Source organism: Phocoena sinus, chromosome 19 (genome assembly GCF_008692025.1).
Source record: "Phocoena sinus isolate mPhoSin1 chromosome 19, mPhoSin1.pri, whole genome shotgun sequence".
Taxonomy (NCBI): Eukaryota; Metazoa; Chordata; class Mammalia; order Artiodactyla; family Phocoenidae; genus Phocoena; species Phocoena sinus.
Window position 1 is genome coordinate 40,939,086 of NC_045781.1, and position 18,791 is coordinate 40,957,876.

Consider the following 18,791-nt stretch of genomic DNA (forward strand, 5'->3'; position numbering starts at 1 on the left):
TTGAGACCCGCCCAAAGCGCCCTGCGGGGCGGGGCGGCTACCGGCCCCCGCCCTCTCTGGGCGAGTTACCTGTCGGCCCCGCCGGCCACGTGACCGAGGGCGGCCCCCGGGAACCCTGACGGTGGGCCGCTAGACTCTAGCCCTACACGCGCACACTCACAAGGCCGGCCTGGGCTCGCACTCCCCCAGCGGGCCCTGCCTGACTTCTGGGGCGACCCCCTTCCCTCTCCGCTCCCCCACCGGGCCTCCGCCAAGGAAAGAGTAAAACCAGGGGCATTTTTTAGTCCGTAAGGGTCCTTTGGACTTGTGAAAATCACCAGGAGGCAGTCTGGAGGCTGTGGGGGTCACGACGGCCGGTCTGGAGGGGTAAAAGAAGTCACCCAAGGTCAAAGGGGCCGGTAAGAGTTACCAGGTATCACCCAAAGGCTTGTAGGGGGGGTCGCCAGAGGTCGACTGGTGTGGGGGGAGGGTGGCAGGAAGCACAAGAGATCATTAAACCCATTTGAGTATTCACCAGAGGTCAGGGGAAAGGGTTTGTGCACACAAGTGCGAAGGCTGGGCCTCAGCCTGGCTCCAGGAAGTGCCCGCGGTGCCAAAGAGCGGTCGGAGGTGCGCAGGCCTCGGTGCTGGGGAAGGAAGAAGCACGTCTCCCCCATCCCCGGCCCCAGCTCCCGAGAGCGGCTCCCCGGCGCTGAGCCGGATGGTCCTGGCAAGGAGCCTCACCCCTACCGCACGTGAGGCCTGCCACCTCTTTTCGCCCTTCCCCCTTGACTACAGGCCTGTTGCCTGGAGATGTGAGCGTGCTGGCCGGTGGGGGCTAGAGGCAAAAGTGCAATGTGCCTAAGGGAGCCGCAAATTCTCCATCTCTTCTTCGGACAGCCCTTCGTGGAGGGCTCCCAGCACACTTTCGCCCTGTCGGGCTTGGTGAAGCTCCTTTACGGCGAGTTTCCAGTCCGCCCCGGATTTTCCCGAATTCTCCCGTTTATGTGACTAAGAAACTGAAGAAGAATCCGGCGGGAAGAAGGGGCTCCAGCCCGGCAGGAGCAGACACAGAGGGTTGCCAAGCCCGAGACGGAACTGGGGCGGGAGCCGCACCTCACGCTTTCGGACAAGCTGGGCGCTACGTTCGGACCTTCAGACAACTGAGAGCGTAGAGGAGGCGCCTCCGAGGCCTTGCCCACTAATTCAAACTGCACCGCGTCCCCATTTGGCGGATAAACAGACTGAGGGCGCCCGGGACACGGCGGCTGGAAGGGAGAGGTAAGTAGACCGGGTTTCCAGCGGTTTAGAGCGACCAGCCCTTCCCCTTGCGGTGTAGGCGAATGACCACGCTCCGCTGTCCGTGGTAAGACCGCCACCCTACTGCCAACCCGCTTGACCCCACCCCCGGAGGCGCTAAGCCAATCAGGCCCGGGGGGAGGAGGAAATGCGCTCTTCGGGTACCACCCTCCTCTAGATAAGCCTGGAATGTCAAATATTTGTTCAGTGGGCGGGGCGCAACCGCTAGTTAAGGCCCCTCCCCCACCCAGCCAGGAGCTCGCGTGCGCCAGGCTAAATCGGGCCTTCCTCCCGGCCACGCCCTTGCAGCTAATTGCACTTCACCCCAACAGCACCCCAGCCTCTCCTAAAACTTCCCTGGCGTGCATTGCCCCTTGTCAGGCTCCGGACTGGGCTCTGCTCCAAGACGACGGAGCCCCGGGCCATCCCGGCGCTACCTGATCTAAATCTCACCCTTCCTGGCCCCCCCATCCATTCAACCTTCAGACCTTCGCGCTGGGCCCTTCCATATTCTTCCTTCAGAGCGGGTCTCAAAGCCGGGTTCCCGAGGAAGCCTCCCCCTCGAGGTGCCGTCCTGAGCGCATTCCCATTGGAGAGGCATTCATGCGTGTACAGGTCCCTGCGGGGTAGTAACCCCAAGCGTGGGGCGGCTCCCCCAAAACTCCCGTGCACCTGTCCAACCGCCTCCACCTACATGACAATTCCCGATGTTTGGACTCTTGAAAAACTAAATTCGTTAAAACAACCTTAGGCCTCCTGCTTTGCTGAGCTCCCTTACTCATCTTCAGATGGGTCCTCCCAGATCACACCATTAATACTAAACAACCCGCACTCCTGTCCCCCAGCCGGCTCTCATGTCTCCTTTCTGCCAGCACTAAACCAGCTACTAACAAGATAAATCGTTTATTGTCTCCCTACCCCACCATCCACCCACCCGCGAGAATATCAGATCCTGGAGGAAAGGCTCAACCCCAGAGCCTATTACTGGGCCTGCCAGGCACAAAGGCTCAAGAATGAATGAATGGTTGACTAAGCTCTCTTCCCATATCCATGAAAAGTAACCTTCCCTGGGGCCACAGGGCCTTTCACTAGAGTCTCATCTGTGCCCTTTCCTCCCCTCCCAACACACCCTTGCCCTAGTTAACCTCTGCCCTCCCTCCAAATTTTCCTCTCTCAAGGCACATCCCTCCTTAGCAGGGGTCCCCACTGTAGTTTGAGATTTCTGTATTTCACTGATAAATGTCCCCCAGCCCCACACCACTACTAGCTAGTGTTCACGAATCACGAATGAATGAATCGGAGATACGGTGCGCGGGAAGAATCAGCGAGGCTCCAACGGCAAACCGTACTCTGGGTACCTGGGAAAAAGGAACTTGGTCCATCGAGCCTGCCCGCAAGCTAGCGGAATCCTATCCTCACTTCAGCCCTTGGAAGCCTGCCACTAAGGCAGCCGGCGCTCCAGCCGCAGGTACGTGAAAGTCTGGGCAGATACAGGGTGGGGTTCCTCACCAGGGGAGTGTGGCTCTTCTCGTGGACTTCCAGGGCGTGTAGGAATGGTGTAAAACCCCCTCCTCGCTCCCTCCTGGGAAATATTCCGCTGTCGAAGAGGATTCGACACTGGGTGCTTGCTTGGCGATCCACACTCGCGGCGATCCACACTCGCCGGCCCAGGCCCATCCCCACCCTCGCGGTCAGCGGCCCCCAGCTGGGCCAGCTGCGACCCTTCCTTACCTCCCAGGCCTCCAGAGTAGCAAGCGCACTAGGTTCCCCTGGGGTTCGCATCTCCACGCCTTTGCCGCCGAATAGCCTTTGAGTACCCACCAGAGGGCGCACTGACTCTGTAGACGGAGCCAGGTGTTGCGGGGCAGGGAGGAGGAGCTGGCACTGGAAGGCTCGACCGGAGGACGCCCCAGGTGAAAGGGGAAGCCCTTGACATCGCCCCCCAGGCCACTTACCTCCCGCTTGAGAGTCTTCGAGGCTCCTGGCTCTCTGGACATAGGCCAGGATTTTAAGCTTGGTCTTCAGGGCCCTCAAACTGCTCTGTTACACTTAAACCCACCACTGTGCTCTACACTGCTGTGATTCTTCTGGTCTACAGACTGCTGCACATGCTAAGCTCCCTGCCTGGAGCACCCACCTACCTCATCATCCCTTTGTTTTCCTGGCACACTCCTACTTATCCATCAAGACCCATCTCTAATAATTCTTCTTCCAGGCAGCCTTCCTTGATGCCTAGACCAGGTTAGAGGCCCTGTTCTGGGCCCCTTGCCCCAGGGTTCTGTCATTATTGGGTCAGTGTTGGCCTCTCATGACTCTAGGGAGGCTCTGGCAGCAGAGGAATAGGAGGCTGCTGAGCTGTGACCTTTAGGGAGAATCATTTGCCTCCAAATAGACTTAGCTGTGGCTACCACACCAGCTTAGAAGCCCTGGTGTTGATTGGGTTGCCCCAAGCCCAGCCGCCCACCTGGTTCAGGTAGGGAAGCTTGGAGCTGGGGCGAGGGAGGGGTGGTTGCAGAGGGCCCAGTTACAGAGGAGGGCAGAGGCTGCTGGCTGGATTCACACCTGAGGAAGATACCACAACTGGCTTGGCTCCTCAGTCCCACCTCTAGCCTTTGCTCAGAATGTTCTGCTCCACAGAACACTCTCCCTCTTTCCCAGAATTCACATCCAACCTGTGGACCTCTCAGTCCCTTATCTTCTTCTCTAGGTCTGACAGGCACCAGGACCCTATCTTGGAAAGGGAGAGGGTTATAGAGAAGGGGGTTCATCACTCATTGATTCAACATATATTAAGCACCTGCTGTGTGCCAGGGATTATGCAGGTGGTAACCGAGGAGGACAAATGAGGGGCTTGCTCTTCCAGCAGTTATATTCTAATGGGAGCTAGGCAGGAGCTGCTTCAAAGCCAGTGATCATGTCTGGGCTGAGACCTAAATCAGTTGGGTCCCCAAAAGTGGGGTCTGCAAAGTGGTCCCAGTGCAACAAGTGCAGAAGTCCTGAGGGAGAATGAGGATATCCTGTTCTAGGCAGCAAGGAAGCCATTGAGGCTGGAGATGAGAGAGTTGGGGAAGAGGGAGAGTAGAAGTTGGGGGAAACCAGAATACCCGCCAGGGTCCTCACTCACTGTGAGTGAGATGCATATGATGCATGCAATGAGAGGGTCATAAGTGGGGTTAGGTGGATAGTGATGGGGCCTGATTTAATGTTTAATGCCACAGGAATAAGGGCATAAGTTAGGACATCAGTAAGGAGGCTAGTATGGAGATGAGGGTAATGTGGCTTTGGGATGGTAGAGCTGGCAAAACTTGGTGACCACCTAGTTGTGTGTCTGAGACTCAAGGAGGTATCTTTAGTGCAGGATGACCCGGGGTCTGCAGCCCAGGGGATCATGTGAATGATGGGGTCATGGTGAAAATGAGGGAACCTCACCCTCTGACCCCTCTCCATAGTGCCAGCACTGGTTATTACTGACCAGACCTTGGCACCCCCTGCCCCAATGGCCATGGTCCTATCATCTTCAGGGCCTATGGGAGTGGGGCAACAGGGAACTGCTCCCAAGAACAGGGCCACCCTTTGAGAAGCCCATGGGCATCTGAGGCTGCAAGGCTGACAAGACATTCAGACTGTGGCCAGAGTCCAAGGCAGCCCAGGCTGTCCTGATCCGTACCCTACCCCCACTTAACCCGTGGCTCTGGACTCCTGCCTGTCCTTGCCCTGGCAGAAGGGTCTCTATTGTCTCCCATACTGGGCTTGCACCAGATTGGTCCTCAGCAGCCCCTCTGCTGGGGCCTGGGATGGAGGTGAGGGAGGCAGGGGTTTTGCAAGGGGGTCACTGGGCCAGGGTCTGAGGTGGGAGATAGTTGGACCTTAAGGGAGGAGGGTATTCCAACCACGAATGTGTTTCACTGAAAGAATATAGGAGGGGCAGGCCAAGATGGTGAGTAGATTCATTGAGGGTCACTGCAGAGAGGCTGGAAACGGTCAGCCGTTGACCAAGAGGAAGAAAGGAAGGAAGAGAGGGAGGGAGGGAAGGAGGAAGGAAGAGAAGGAGGGAGGGAGGAAGGAAGGGGCAGGATAGAGGTCTTGGGACCAGCCAGGGATGACCAGGGTATTGACTGGCTCTCAGGAGCGGGTGTGTGAAGGATCAAGACCTCCAGTCTCCAAACATGCTGGTCACCCTATTCCAGAGTGACACATGGTACCAGAATATTACTGGTTGTCAAATCTTTGCCCACTCTATCCGCCCCCGATTCTATGCACAGAGAGTCTGTGTCCTCTCTGGATCCCCGGTTTGCGTGGGGTGGGAGTGGTAGGGGGACATGAGGTCCCAACACCCCTTCCGGTCTTCAGGGGAACTAACCGATGGGCTGGCACAGGATTGAGGCTCAAGCCCTCTCTTAACCCGGCGAGCAAACTGTTTAGTCGGCGGGTGTGTGTGTGTGTGTGTGTGTGTGTGTGTGAGAGTGTGCGCGCGCGCGCGTGCACGGGGCGGTGGGTGATACTACACTCCAGACCCTGAAACAGGCGGACTGAACTCTCACTGGGAAGCGAAACACGCTGACCTGGCCCCTTCCCGGGCAGACAGCAGGTGGCCCCTGGGCCAGTGTAGCTTGAACCCAGATGCCCTCGGGGCAGGGTGCAAAGAACCGACTTGGGAGTTGCCCAAAGGTCCTGGTCAGTCTCCTTATGCTCAAGAACAGCCTGGGACTCACTTCTCCCCTTCTTCCTCTTGCTTTGACCCGGGTAGTTCAGTAGCGGCGAGCATTGGACACTGAATTCCCATTCAGCCCGGCGCATTCTAGATCCCTCGTCAAGGAGGCGCCAGGAATCGGGGATGAGGGCTGCGCTGCGTGGACTCAGGGTACCGAGGGCTGGGCTGGGTACCCAGCAGACGCGAGCTGGGTCTGATCAGCTGAGAGCGTGCGCGAAAGCCAGGCTGAGCCTCGGTACATCGATGCGCTCGGCGTGCAGCGCGGTTAAGGGAGTTGGCCAGGGATGAGTAGGGGCTGGGCAGCGAACTCCGACTGGGAAGGAGAGTTCCTATTGGCAGGCCGTTTGCAGAAGGCGGGTCCTGATTGGTCCGGCCTCTGTGAAGGCTGTGAGCGGCGGGGTTAAGCGCGTCGCCGCTGCCAGGGCCTAGGCGCGAGACCCCAGAGCTGAATCCGCGCCTCGGAGCTGGAGCTGCGGTCACTGCCATGGGCCTCCGCCTCTGCCCTCACCGCGCCGCCCTGCTCCCGAGTGGCCTCCTGTTAGTCCTTATGCTCACAGATCTGGCATTCCCGGCTGGACGTCCGCCACCGGTGGTGCTGGGTGAGGCGCGCGTCCAGTCGTGGGTCCGTTCGCTCGTGCGTCCGGCTGGATGGGGTGCGGGCGGGGCTGTCTGCATCTGCTCTAAGCACGGGGTGAGGGAGCGTATGATTGTTTTGTCATCTGGGTCGGCCCGTCCACTTCCTGCTATGCTGGGCGCGGTTGTGGTCAAACTCTTGTCATCTTACCCTATAGAATACGGGGGTAAGTGGGAGGGTTACCAGCCGTTTGCGCATCGGTACGCCTGTTCATCTCATTCCCAATCCTCGCCTCATCCCCATCTGTTAGCTGGAAAGACCTAGGCTCTTTGGCCCCACTCCTGAGGGCCGGTAGGAGGTAGGGTGGCTTCGGAGTTGGCCCCCAGGGGCCTCGGCATTGACTTGGGCTTGGCTTGGACGCTGTCTCCCTCCACCCTTCCAGCCCGACACGTTTCAGAGGGCATTACTGAAAGGGAGCTCTTTGGGGAAGGATTGCTCTCCTAACCTGCCACCAGGGCTCTCCCCTAACTTACCAAATATGTGGCATTGGGCCTGAGGGAGGAGGCCCAAGGGAATCTGAGGATGGCTATAGACAGAGGGAGGGGTTGAGACAATGGCTATGAACAGATGTCATACTGTACCCTTACTCCTGCCAGACCTACTTGGACTGCGCTATGTTGGGGCTAGGCAACCTCCCCTGCCTACCTCCTCCTTGCTGCTGGCCCAGGCAACTGTCCAGGAGCCAGTAGTATTTCCTTGTGGTGGGTGTGGCAGGGATGAGACCTCCCTGTCTTGGGGTCTTTGGGTGCCTCATTCAGGCCATCACTCCCACGAAGAGCTAGTGTGTTGGTGGCCATCCAGGGCTCCTAAAAGCAGAGGCATGCCGAGGTATACATTACATACTGAGTCTGCTGCAGCATGACCCCCATGTTCTTTCTGCTGGGAGTATTTTAATGGGGATGATGCAGATCACAGAAGGGTAGGGTTAGCAGGCAGTGTGATCCCAGGGGTCCTCCACCAGGAGCTCTGGGCCAGGAAATGCTCCCAGGGAATGCTGGGCCCAGGTTCACCATGGAGTTTGGGCAGATTTGGCCTTGCCTTCCCTAAGCTTGCAGGATGATTCCCAGAGGTGAGGTCTGTGCTGGGCAGGCACAGAGAATCCACTGACCCAGTCAGGAAAGGTTTCCTGGAGTACGCAGCTGGAGCTGAGTCCAGGAGAGAGTTCCAGGCAGAGGGAACTACGTATCAGAGGGAGGGAGCTAAGCAGTCCAGGCTCTCTGGAATGGAGTGGGGGAAGGAGTAGATGGTGCAGGGCTCGTGACTGGTTGGGTCATCTGGACTTTGTCTTGGGGGCCTGCAGGGAGCCTTGTGTGGACCTAAGGAGTACTGAGTATGAAGGGTGTGGCATTGGGAAGTGTGTGGTCTCTGACCGGACTGGTCCTAGGCCTTTTCACCTGTATTGGTGCTAAATGCACTCATTAATTCATTCAGTTCTTAGTTATCCTAGATCACAGCAGAGGAGCCTCGGGTTGTACCTAGAGGCACTGAGCAACTGGAATCGTAACCTGCCCAGCTTCTCAGAGAATGAGGCTATTGGCATTAATCCTGGGAAACCCCATGGTGGACAGCAGACAAGCTGTTCCTGGACACAGAGCAGGGACCTAACCTTGGCCATCAGAGGATCAGCATCCAAGGGTGACCAGTCTCTGTGGGTGGGACTCAAATTGGTGGTAGAGGAAGCAGAGGCCAGAGAAGGGATACTGAAGGCCCTGGGTGGGGGAAGGGACTATAGCAAGCTATTTCCACCTCTCCCAGCCTGTTTCCTTATCTGTAAAGTAGGCATAATAAGGATATTCTTCCCAGTGTTACTTGAGGTGAAAGGCATGTGGATGGCTCTTATCTAGTTCTAGGCACAGAGGGACCCAGGAAGTGACCATTGGTATTTTTAGAGGCCACACAGCCTGGCCAGGCAAAGGGTATCCAGGCAAAGCAGATCAGATGACTTCCTCTTTCAGCTATTTCCTCTCTGGTGGAAACAGTGACCAAGGTTTCTTCACTGCCCTGTCTAGTCCACAAGCATCTCATCTAGAGGCTGTCATGCTGAGGACTCCCCACTTCTGCACCACATCATGAAGGGAGGTGAATGCAGGTGCCACACCTCCCTCCCATGGCTGCACTGAGGACACAGTGGGATGGTGCACAAGGAGAGCTTGTCCTCTGCAGGGCTGTGTTCACAGCTGGAGGCCAGCGAATGCCCCAGAGAGCCAAACACTGGATCCTAAATGGGGTTTGGAAGGTGTCAAGAGAATGGCATGTGGGAGGAGGTGAGGCCTGAAAAGTCACTGGGAGTCAATGGACTGTGAAGGGCCTTGAATGTTAGGCAGTCAAGCAAGGGGGGAGCAGGGGATGGGTTTGAGTGTCACAAGGGCCCCAGGCCTCTGTATAGACTGAATAAGTAGAGTGAAGTCATCCTTGGAGCCTGGTCACACCCACCCCCATTGGGCTGTAGCTGGAATGGTGTGTTGCCTCAAGAGAGTCATTTCCAACACAGGTGTGCTAAGATGCTAGGGCCCTCCCGGTGAGGTGCACTCTGGAACCTTTAGAAGGGTTTAGCATCTGGGCTCTGGCCTTTGGCAAGCCCTGAGGACCTCAGTAGGCTGGCAGGTGCCTGCTTCTCTCAACTGTTTCTGTTCATTGCCCCCTTCCAGAGCCTATCCTGGAGTGCCTTCTTTGGATTTATTTTTGGCTGGTTAAGTGGCCCAGTGCTCTGTCCTGTTTCCCAGTCCTTCTTTCAGAGTATACAAGACCCTGCCTATGAAGCCGAAACCACCGTCTGTACCCCGACACTGAATTAAATCTCGGAGACAGAGTTTTGGGTGAAGTAGAGAGGAATAGCTTTATTGCTTTGCCAGGCAAAGGGGGCCACAGCAGGTTAATGCCCTCAAAACTGTGTGTCCCAACTTGGAGAGGGTAGTGAGAAGTTTGATAGTAATGGTTCAAGAGGGTGTGATCAGCTCATGGACATTCTTCTGATTGGTTGGTGGTGAGGTGAGTGGGAGTCAACATCATCAACCTTCTGGTTCCAGCGTGTCTGGGGTCTGCAGCATACCGGTGGGGGTTTCAGTATCTGCAAAACAGCTCAAAGATATTGTTGTGTGTGTGTATCCCTTGATGGGGAACCAGGACCTTGCCCCAAGGCTGCACTATGGTTTCTCTATGACTGTTTCTCCTTTGTCTTGCATCCCCTCCCTTCCCTAATTAACAACTGCATGAATCTGCCAGTTGGAACTCAGGAAAGGTCATGGAGGCTGAATGAAGCCTATTTCCTGTAATCAGAGAAATGGGGAACACAGAAAGGCTTTTGTGCCTAGGAGCCCCACAGATATCACCTACTCTGCAGCCTGGGATAGCCGTGGGTAGAAGGCCTTTGGGTTTCCAGCCTGCCAGGCCCAGGGTCTCATTCATGCTCTATGTCCCCCTTCAGTGCCCGGTGATTTGGGCAACCAGCTGGAGGCAAAGCTGGACAAGCCGACAGTCGTGCACTACCTCTGCTCCAAGAGGACAGACAGCTACTTCACACTCTGGCTGAACCTGGAACTGCTGCTGCCTGTCATCATTGACTGCTGGATTGACAATATCAGGTGGGGGCTGGGGCACAGGTGGGGCGCTGCTCGCTGACCCGGTCTAGAGACGCCTCCAGAGCCCATTTCTATCTCACCTGCGCCTCAAGAGATCTCAGGCTCAGCGTCACTGACCTCTCTCCCTTCCCATTTCCTCTGTCTGGTCCACACCACCTTGGCACTCTCCCAGACAGAACTTTCTTCCCTTTCCTGCTGCTCCTGTCCCTACCCTCTCCAGTGCCTCAGGCCCTATTTGTGGTTTCTATGCTCCAGCCCCTATTCACAGCCTCGCCTTGGCCCCCACCCTTTCCCTTGCCTCTGACTTGGCCACACCTGCCCCCTCCAGCTGCTTGGGGATTCCTTTCCACTTGCTGTTCTTTCAGCCTGGAATCACCCTTTACACCCTTTGCCTGATAAACTCCCTCCCATTCACTCTTTAAAACCCAAGCCTGCTTTCTTTGTGAAGTCTCCCTGCCAATCCCCAGAGCTCTTTTTGTTTGTGTGTTAGTTTTTTATAAATTTATTTATTTAATTTTTGGCTGCGTTGCTCGCGCGTTGGGTCTCTGTTGCTGCGCATGAGCTTTCTCTAGTTGTGGCGAGCGGTGCGTGGGCTTCTCATTGCCGTGGCTTCTCTTGTTGCGGAGCACAGGCTCTAGGCACATGGGCTTCAGTAGTTGTGGCACATGGGCTCAGTAGTTGTGGCTTGCGGGCTCTAGAGCACAGGCTCAGTAGTTGTGGTACACGGTCTTAGTTGCTCCGCGGCATGTGGGGTCTTCCCGGCCCAGGGCTTGCACCCGTGTCCCCTGCATTGGCAGGTGGATTCTTAACCACTTTGCCACCAGGGAAGTCCATCTCCAGAGCTCTTAACCTCCCCTTCCCCCTGGCCACATGCCTGCTCCTCTAACCTGCATTCCCTGCCTGCCAAACATTGTTTCCTAGGATATTTCTTCCATAATAAGATAATCATGTAATGAGACTTACTGCTTATTGAATGCAAACACTATACATTTTACATACTTTCTTTCATTGAGTCTTACAGCAATCCAGTGAAACAAGTGCTGTTTTTAGACCTGTTTTACAGATGAGGAAATCTGGAAGCTCAAAGAGGTTACAAAATTGCTTAGGGTCACTCAGCTAATAAGTGACAAACTAGAATTTGAACCCATAGTTGTGTGCCTCTGAACTGAGGTTCCCGCCCACCCTGAGCTCCCTGAAGGCAGGGACTGTGTCTCTTTTATCTTTAAAGCTGTAGGACCAGAAACACAATTGGTTTTCAATAAATATTTGAGCTGAATGGAGTCTTTCAAATTAAGATTGTTTTTTCCCCTGGAGACACACTAGCTGGTTCTAGCTGGTTCTCTGGGCACCCTGCCTTTCCCTGTTGTTTATGACCCCTGCTTTGTTGACTTTTTCCTCCTCCTTGTGCGATCAGGGTTATTTCTGGGATGTTGATCCGCATTTCTATTTTTGTTGCAGAAGCATGGTCTCAGGTATTGCCAGTTGGAGGTACAGGCTGATACTGAGAGGGGCTTATCTACTTTTGTTGGGCCCTGACCTGTTTAGACTTGCATCCAGCATAGAGTACTTTGGCTTTCTAGAACTTTGCTGAGTGGCCATTGGGATGATCTACAGATTGCCCTGGAGAGAGTGGGTCCCCAGGACTTTTATTTGGGCCAGTGTTGGGTATCTTGTCAGCTTTCTGTGGCTGATCTTTAAGGGTGGGTGGGACTCAGGACAACTGGGGACTGCAGGTCTAGCCTGTGTTTTCTCAGGCACATTTGCCTCCATAGTATCAAGGGAGGCCAGAGCAGGGTTCCTGGCCTGGCACAAGGCTTTCCTCCTGTCTTCCACCACCCTGTCCCCATCAAGTCTCCAGGCCTTGCCCACCCAGTCACGCAGCAGCCACAGGTGCTCGGGGTTTCTCTGTCTGGTTCTGTTGTGTGTTGCATTCATCATCTCCTTTGCCCTGTGTTGTGTTATGGTGGGTGGCAGGAGCTGGATCCATGGAGATGGAGCAATGGGAGCCTGCGAAGTTAGGCTGCCTGCCTTTTGGGGTCAAGTGTGATGTTCATGGCGGAGCCAGGCCTGGCAGCCACACCCCTCTCTAACCATATCTAAGACCTGCATTAGACAGTATGGGTGACATTGAGGAGAAGGGAATATTGCCTCACAGGGGTCCTGGAATCAGTCTCTGGAGTGAGCCTTGGTGGGGTCCTCATTTGGATGTGGTTACTCTGATCTGTGCTTTACAAATTTGCTTTGTTACTTTTTGGTCTCCCCTATACATCTGACCAGACCTGAGGATGGGAAGGGAATATGGCTCAGGACACAAGACAGTATTGGGACACACCAACTTAGGTGTCATCTCTGGGTCACTGGCTCAATATCCCCTCCTGGCAGGCTGGTCTACAACCGAACGTCCCGCACCACCCAGTTTCCTGATGGTGTGGATGTGCGTGTCCCTGGCTTTGGGAAGACCTTCTCACTGGAGTTCCTGGACCCCAGCAAAAGCAGTGTGGGTGTGTAGCCCTTCCTCATGGCCCCCAGGGAATGGGGATGGAGGTTCTGATGGACTCCGAGAGTGGGAGGAGCCCTGTTGGTTTGAGTGGGGGTAGCCTGTGAACCATCTCTAATCAGTGTGGGCACAGAGCCCTATAGCACTCCTTCGGGGATCTCCCGGCTGTAGGTGTCACAGTCTCCTTGGCAGGCGTGGTGTGGGCAGCTGACAACGACTGTACTCTCTCTGATTCTATGGATTTATGTCTATAGGTTCCTATTTCCACACCATGGTGGAGAGCCTTGTGGGCTGGGGCTACACACGAGGTGAGGACGTCCGGGGGGCCCCCTATGACTGGCGCCGAGCTCCAAGTAAGTGGTTGCTCTCATTTCCTCCCTGAGGTCATGCGGGAGGGGGGTGGAGAGGAGGAAGTCACAGCCACCAAAGGCCCTGGGCCTTTCCCTTCTCCCGTGTCTCTGGCATCCAGCCCAGCCATCACAGGTCCTGTCCTTCCCCCACCCTCAGCCCAGGATTTCTGGGCCTCTGAGCCCTGGGGAGAGATAATGAGGCTGAGGAGGGGAAAAGGAGCTTCTTCTCCCTTCATGGAAATTGAGGGGAAACCAGACCCTCCCCACCTGGATTTTCACACGCTCCCCACCCACCTAGTCCTGGGTCTGGCCTGAGACACAGTCAGTGGTTCAGGCCCAAGGACCCTTCCTGCCTGACCCCCGCCTGGCTCTGGCCTGCAGATGAAAACGGGCCCTACTTCCTGGCCCTCCGCGAGATGATCGAGGAGATGCACCAGCTGTATGGGGGCCCCGTGGTGCTGGCTGCCCACAGTATGGGCAACATGTACACGCTCTACTTTCTGCAGCAGCAGCCACAGGCCTGGAAGGACAAGTATATCCATGCCTTTGTGGCACTGGGTCCGCCCTGGGGGGGCGTGGCCAAGACCCTGCGCGTCCTGGCCTCAGGTAAGACCCTGCCTGGCCCAGCATGGGGGGTGCTGGTATCAGATGGCACACTCTCTTTCCCTCTACAGTGGCCTCCTGGGCCACCCTCACGTCTCTTCTCTTGGGTCAGGACCCTTCCTTATCCAGAGTTGTATTCTTTTCCAAACATCTCTTTCTAAAAGAGAATATAACACTACTTCTAAATTCACCTCTCCAGCTGATGACTCTTGTTATCTGTGTAGGTTTCTTACAACATGTACACGGAGTGGCATAACCGTTGGTCATAGGGCACACGTGTACACACACACACACACACACACAGCTTGGTCCTGGCTGGCCTTACTTGGTTTGATCCAAAGTTCTCTGGAGGAGCCTTCTCCCTCTCTCTTACCCCCATCCTCACTTCTTCATCCCCACCTTCACCCCAGAGAAGGAAGGCTGGGCTACAGTTTCCTGTTTGTGAGTTACACCTCCCTCTGTGGCAGCGGGGAGCCTCTGTGGGCCACACAGAGAGGAAGCAGGTGCAGATTTGTCTGGGCCTGCTTGCTTGGCAGTTGGGAAAACCAGCTCCTTCCCTGTTCCTCCCCAATCCACCTGCCTTTTCAGGACTGTTAGAACATACCAGCTGTAGCCCCAGGGCTTTCCTCCCTCTGCTAGGACTGGATGTGAGCCAGGGCTGTACCAAGCATCTGATGAGCTTTCTTCCTCAAGTGACTGCCACTGCCTGACCTGCTTATTGGTCACCTGATCGTTGTGATCAGTCCTCTCCCAGTCGTCACCCTGGATTAGCTGGACAGTGAATCCAATTATAGTGAGGACTCATCACAGCTACCTACTCTGTCCAGCCTGGACCTGAAAGGAGAGATGTGGGCCCTTCTGAGTTTGAGACAGGTTACCATGGTGGAGTTCAGGTACTGGCCCTTTCAGAGCTTCCCCATGAGTCCCCTTAGAGCGGTGGTCCCCAACCTTTTTGGCACCAGGGAATGGTTTCGTGGAAGACAGTTTTTCCACGGAGTGGGTGGCGGGCTTGGGAGGGGTGATGGTTCAGGCGGTAATGCGAGTGATGGGGAGTGGTAGGTAAATCGTCACTCTCTAGCCCACTGCTCACCTCCTGCTGTGCAGCCCAGTTCCTAACAGGCCACAGACTGGTAATGGTCCGCGGCCCGGGCGTTGGGGACCCCTGCCTTAGTTAGAGCTTTGCCTCAGATTCTGGGAGACTGCTGTCAGGCTCTGGCAGTCTGGGAGTGGGGGTGGGACAGGATGGGTGGTAGTCGTGGACACTTAGCTAGGAGTTCCCTTTCCTGAGGGCTCCTAGAGCCAGGCCCCAACAGGCAGAGCTGAAGGCCTGCAGTCAGTGGTGGGGTGATGGGTGGCTGTGGGTCCTGAGCAGGGCAGAGGCCCCTGTTCCCAAGTTCCAGCTCATCCTCTGGCGATCTCACTGGCTGGTGGATGCGTTTGTGCTGTTGGCATTCCTATGTAAGAAAGACTCTCACTTTGTCTGCAGCCTCCCCTCCTGCCCTGTCTCCTGCAGGCCTGGCTGCCCAGGTCAGTGCCAGGCAGGTGGGTGGGATGAGACCAGGGCTGGCTGGATGTAGGTCTGAGCCTAGGAAGGGGAAAAATGTTTACATAGCTCAATGTAATGAAAGATTAAGAGGACTGTGACTGTGTCTTTGGGCTGCCCACCTGCTGATTCACCTGTGACAAGGTCAGTACCCACAGGCTGGGTGATAAGTGCTCTGGGGAAGGTATTGTTTTTACCATGAATCACCCTGTGGGTGTGAGCTGCCTAAATCCCTGGTGACAAAATGCAAAAGGAAAGAAACAAATCTTGGTCATGTGCTTCCTAGATAGAGCAAAAATACAGGGAAATAGGGAAGTTGTCACCATGTTAACAGCATAGAGATGCCAGAGTGCTGGCCAGGCCCGGGCTGGGGGCTGGCAGGGGCCCTGGCGGTGAGCATGCTGCCCAGCTGGCTTGCATTCCCAAGCACAGACTGACTGGAGTCCTCTATCCGCAGGAGACAACAACCGGATCCCGGTCATTGGGCCTCTGAAGATCCGGGAGCAGCAGCGGTCTGCCGTCTCCACCAGCTGGCTGCTGCCCTACAACTATACCTGGTCACCCAAAAAGGTCTTCGTGCACACACCCACAGCCAACTACACGCTGCAGGACTATCACCGCTTCTTCCAGGACATCGGCTTCGAAGACGGCTGGCTTATGCGGCAGGACACGGAGGGGCTGGTTGAAGCCATGGTGCCACCTGGCGTGCGACTGCACTGCCTCTACGGCACTGGTGTCCCTACGCCAGACTCCTTCTACTATGAAAGCTTCCCGGACCGTGACCCGAAAATCTGCTTTGGTGATGGTGATGGCACTGTGAACTTGCAGAGCGCCCTGCAGTGCCAGGCCTGGTGTGGCCGCCAGGAGCAAGAAGTGTCATTGCAGGCACTGCCGGGCACCGAGCATATCGCGATGCTGGCCAACGCCACTACCCTGGCCTATCTGAAACGCGTGCTCCTCGGGCCCTGATTCCTGTGCTGGGCAGGGCTCTGGGATGGGCTGGCCACCACTGCTTCTCCTGGCCTGTGGGGCAACCATGGCCCATGAGTTGAGCAGTTTGTGACTGATCACCTAAGGCCCTGGATCTTGGGTTGTGAAGTGGGGAAATGCTGGGTTTTTTATCCTTCCTCTCTGGGAATGAGGAAGGAAGACAGTCTGAAGTTACTTGAGGGACCCTTGGAAAGAATGCTGCTGATGGTGGAATTGTGACCTCAGGACTGGCTCCGCAGGTGGATTGGCTGGCACCTGGCCCCAATCCCCAGTGCTGGGGCCTTGTGTTCCTCCTACCCCTGTGGCCTTTTCACACTCGCCCACCAGGGCCTGGCTCCTCAGCTTTCTTGTAAGGGATGTTACTTAACTGTGGTCCCTAGGTTGGGCTCCTGGTCCCTAGGGTGTACCTTCTCACACATTGGCCACAAGTCAGCCTGCTACTGGCCACGGGTGGCTGGAGCTGCTGTCTTCGTGTGGCCTAGCTGCTCACACAGCCTGACTGGCTTTCTGGGGGCAGCCCGGTTCCCCCCTGCAGGCAGGGGTGGGTTGTTATGTTCTCCATGGTTCCCAGGCCCTGGGGCATTCACTCCTACCTCCCTTACTTCTAAGAACAGCCTAGCTCAGGGCTGGGCAGCAGATGGACCCCCAGTTCTCGGGGCTGTGTCCCAGGAGCCCTGATCTCCTTGGTTGGGCTGTTGCCCACAGTATTGATGCTGCCTCCCTTTGCCCTGGGGCTGTGGTTCAAGAGTGAGAGCAGAGCCTGGTGCCATGCCCTTTAGGTACTCATGAGGAAAGAGGACTCAAGCAGCCAAGGCCAATCAGAGCCACCCTGAGCTGCCCTCTTGCTGACCCTCCACCACATTGCCACCCTGCCCAGGATCTCTCTAGCATTCACGTGGGCTGGCACAGGACTGAGAGGAGGTAGGACTCTTGCCCACTCTGCCCCGCACCCATCCCCACCAGGCAGCTCAGTGGTGTTTAGTCAGCAGGGACTTGCCCAGAAACTTGAGTGGGCCCCTGAGAGAGCCAGGTGCCTTAGGGGCCCCCTAGGGGTTTTCTTCCTGCTCCAGAGGTGCTGCATGGATCTCCCTGTGATAGCAGGGATGGAGGATGTGGATCTGCCTTGGTGGTCTCCCAAGTGGGCAGTGCCTAAAGGCCAAGACTTGGGTCTAGCCTCTGGGGTGGAGCCCCAAAGCCACAGTCAGGCTGGACTGTGCTTCGCTCCTACAAGGTTTCTGTGAAGCAGAATTTTCTCTGTTGCATTCATAGCCAGCATCTGTCTCTCCCTTTGTTCCTGAATGGTGGCCCCCACATGGGGCTCTGAGCAGGCTGTACCTCGATTCTGGCAATAAAAGTATTCTGGATGCTGTAAAGTGCCCTGGCCTAGCCTCTGCTCTGAGCATGAGAGGAAGGAGGCAGTGGAAGGGTGAGGGGGCTAGCGAGGCAGGTAACCAGAGGCTGGACCTTGACCTTGCTGGGGCCTTGATGGGTTCTCTCAGCACCAAAGCATGGCTCCTGTGCACCTCTTTGGGTTTTATCCTCCTTCCCCCTCTCCTGGGATCTAGTTCCCCTCCTAGGACTGAGAAGCAGGACCTGAAACATTCCTGTTGGAATGAAGCTCCTGCCCACCACCCAACTCTGCCGCTCCTATGTGGCCAACAGGCCCCAAATGTCACCCCACAGCTGGGAGCCAAGGACAATCCTGACGGTCGTGCTGTCTGGACTCTGCTTCCCAGCCTTCTGTCCTCCCTCAGCTTGCAGGTCTCAGCATCCTTTGAATTTTTTTTAGGATGCTACCCTTCTACTTTGTTTCATCAGTTCATCTGCCCCGCCATCTGTCCCTCTTTGGGAACAGAGTGAGACTGAGGAGGGAGGGAGAGAGACCAAGATGGGCAGAGATAGGGACTGAAAGACTGGGGACCAAATGGAGATGGATAAGGACAGAGGAACAAAGAGTGTGAGACAGGAAAACGTGTGTAAGGATGGAGACTAGGCCAGAAGTCTGTGGTGCAGAGCCCAGAGCTGGGGGCCAGTGCGGGTGGTGGAAGCCCCAGTTCCTGCCTCCTCCACAGAAGCCTGGCCAGCCGGGGTTTTAGGTGTCAATACACCGTGGGCCGCTAGAGGGTGCTCTGAATCTTCTCACTACACCAGTTATTGGCCAGACCTGGAAAAATGGGTGGCCCAGAGGGTTAGGATGCCTAGGAATACAGAGGTCCAGCTGCATTGCTGGCCTTGGTAAAAAGGATGACAACGTGAAAGGGAGTAAACCCTTACCCCCAGATCCTGCCCAGCCTCTTAGTGCCCTGACACATACCCACTCATGGCCTTGCCGCCACCCTCTCACCCCTGATCTGTTTCAACCCCACTTCTACCCTCAGTTTCACAGCTGTAGAGACAGGGTATGGAGTCAGAGCAGGCTTCAGGACCAGCAGACTGGAGTTCAAATCTGAGCTCTACCACTTCTAGCCAAGTAGCTTGGGGAGTCTTCTGACCTCCCGAAGCTTTGGTTTGCTCATCTTAAAAATGGGGATGGGGACTTCCCTGGTAGTGCAGTGGTCGAGAATCCGCCTGCCAATGCAGGGGACACCGGTTCGATCCCTGGTCCGG

The 18,791-nt window shown here is 56.0% G+C and overlaps 1 protein-coding gene across 6 annotated transcripts; it reads left to right on the forward strand.

Moving 5' to 3' along the window:
* The first annotated feature begins 130 nt into the window (after positions 1 to 130).
* PLA2G15 (phospholipase A2 group XV) lies at positions 131 to 17,557 on the forward strand. 6 transcript variants are annotated; one of them, XM_032613750.1, is made up of 7 exons: positions 131 to 1,260; positions 2,529 to 2,746; positions 10,048 to 10,204; positions 12,584 to 12,702; positions 12,953 to 13,051; positions 13,430 to 13,654; positions 15,652 to 17,557. In XM_032613750.1, the coding sequence occupies exons 2-7, from the start codon at positions 2,566 to 2,568 to the stop codon at positions 16,161 to 16,163; spliced, it is 1,293 nt and encodes a 430-aa protein (XP_032469641.1). In that variant the 5' UTR covers positions 131 to 1,260; positions 2,529 to 2,565; the 3' UTR covers positions 16,164 to 17,557. The 6 variants fall into 6 exon arrangements, with proteins under 6 accessions (XP_032469641.1, XP_032469644.1, XP_032469640.1 ...); XM_032613753.1 differs by lacking the exon at positions 131 to 1,260 and having other exon boundaries at positions 2,133 to 2,746; positions 12,584 to 12,698; positions 13,555 to 13,654; XM_032613749.1 differs by lacking the exon at positions 131 to 1,260 and having other exon boundaries at positions 2,147 to 2,746.
* Positions 17,558 to 18,791: the final 1,234 nt, after the last annotated feature.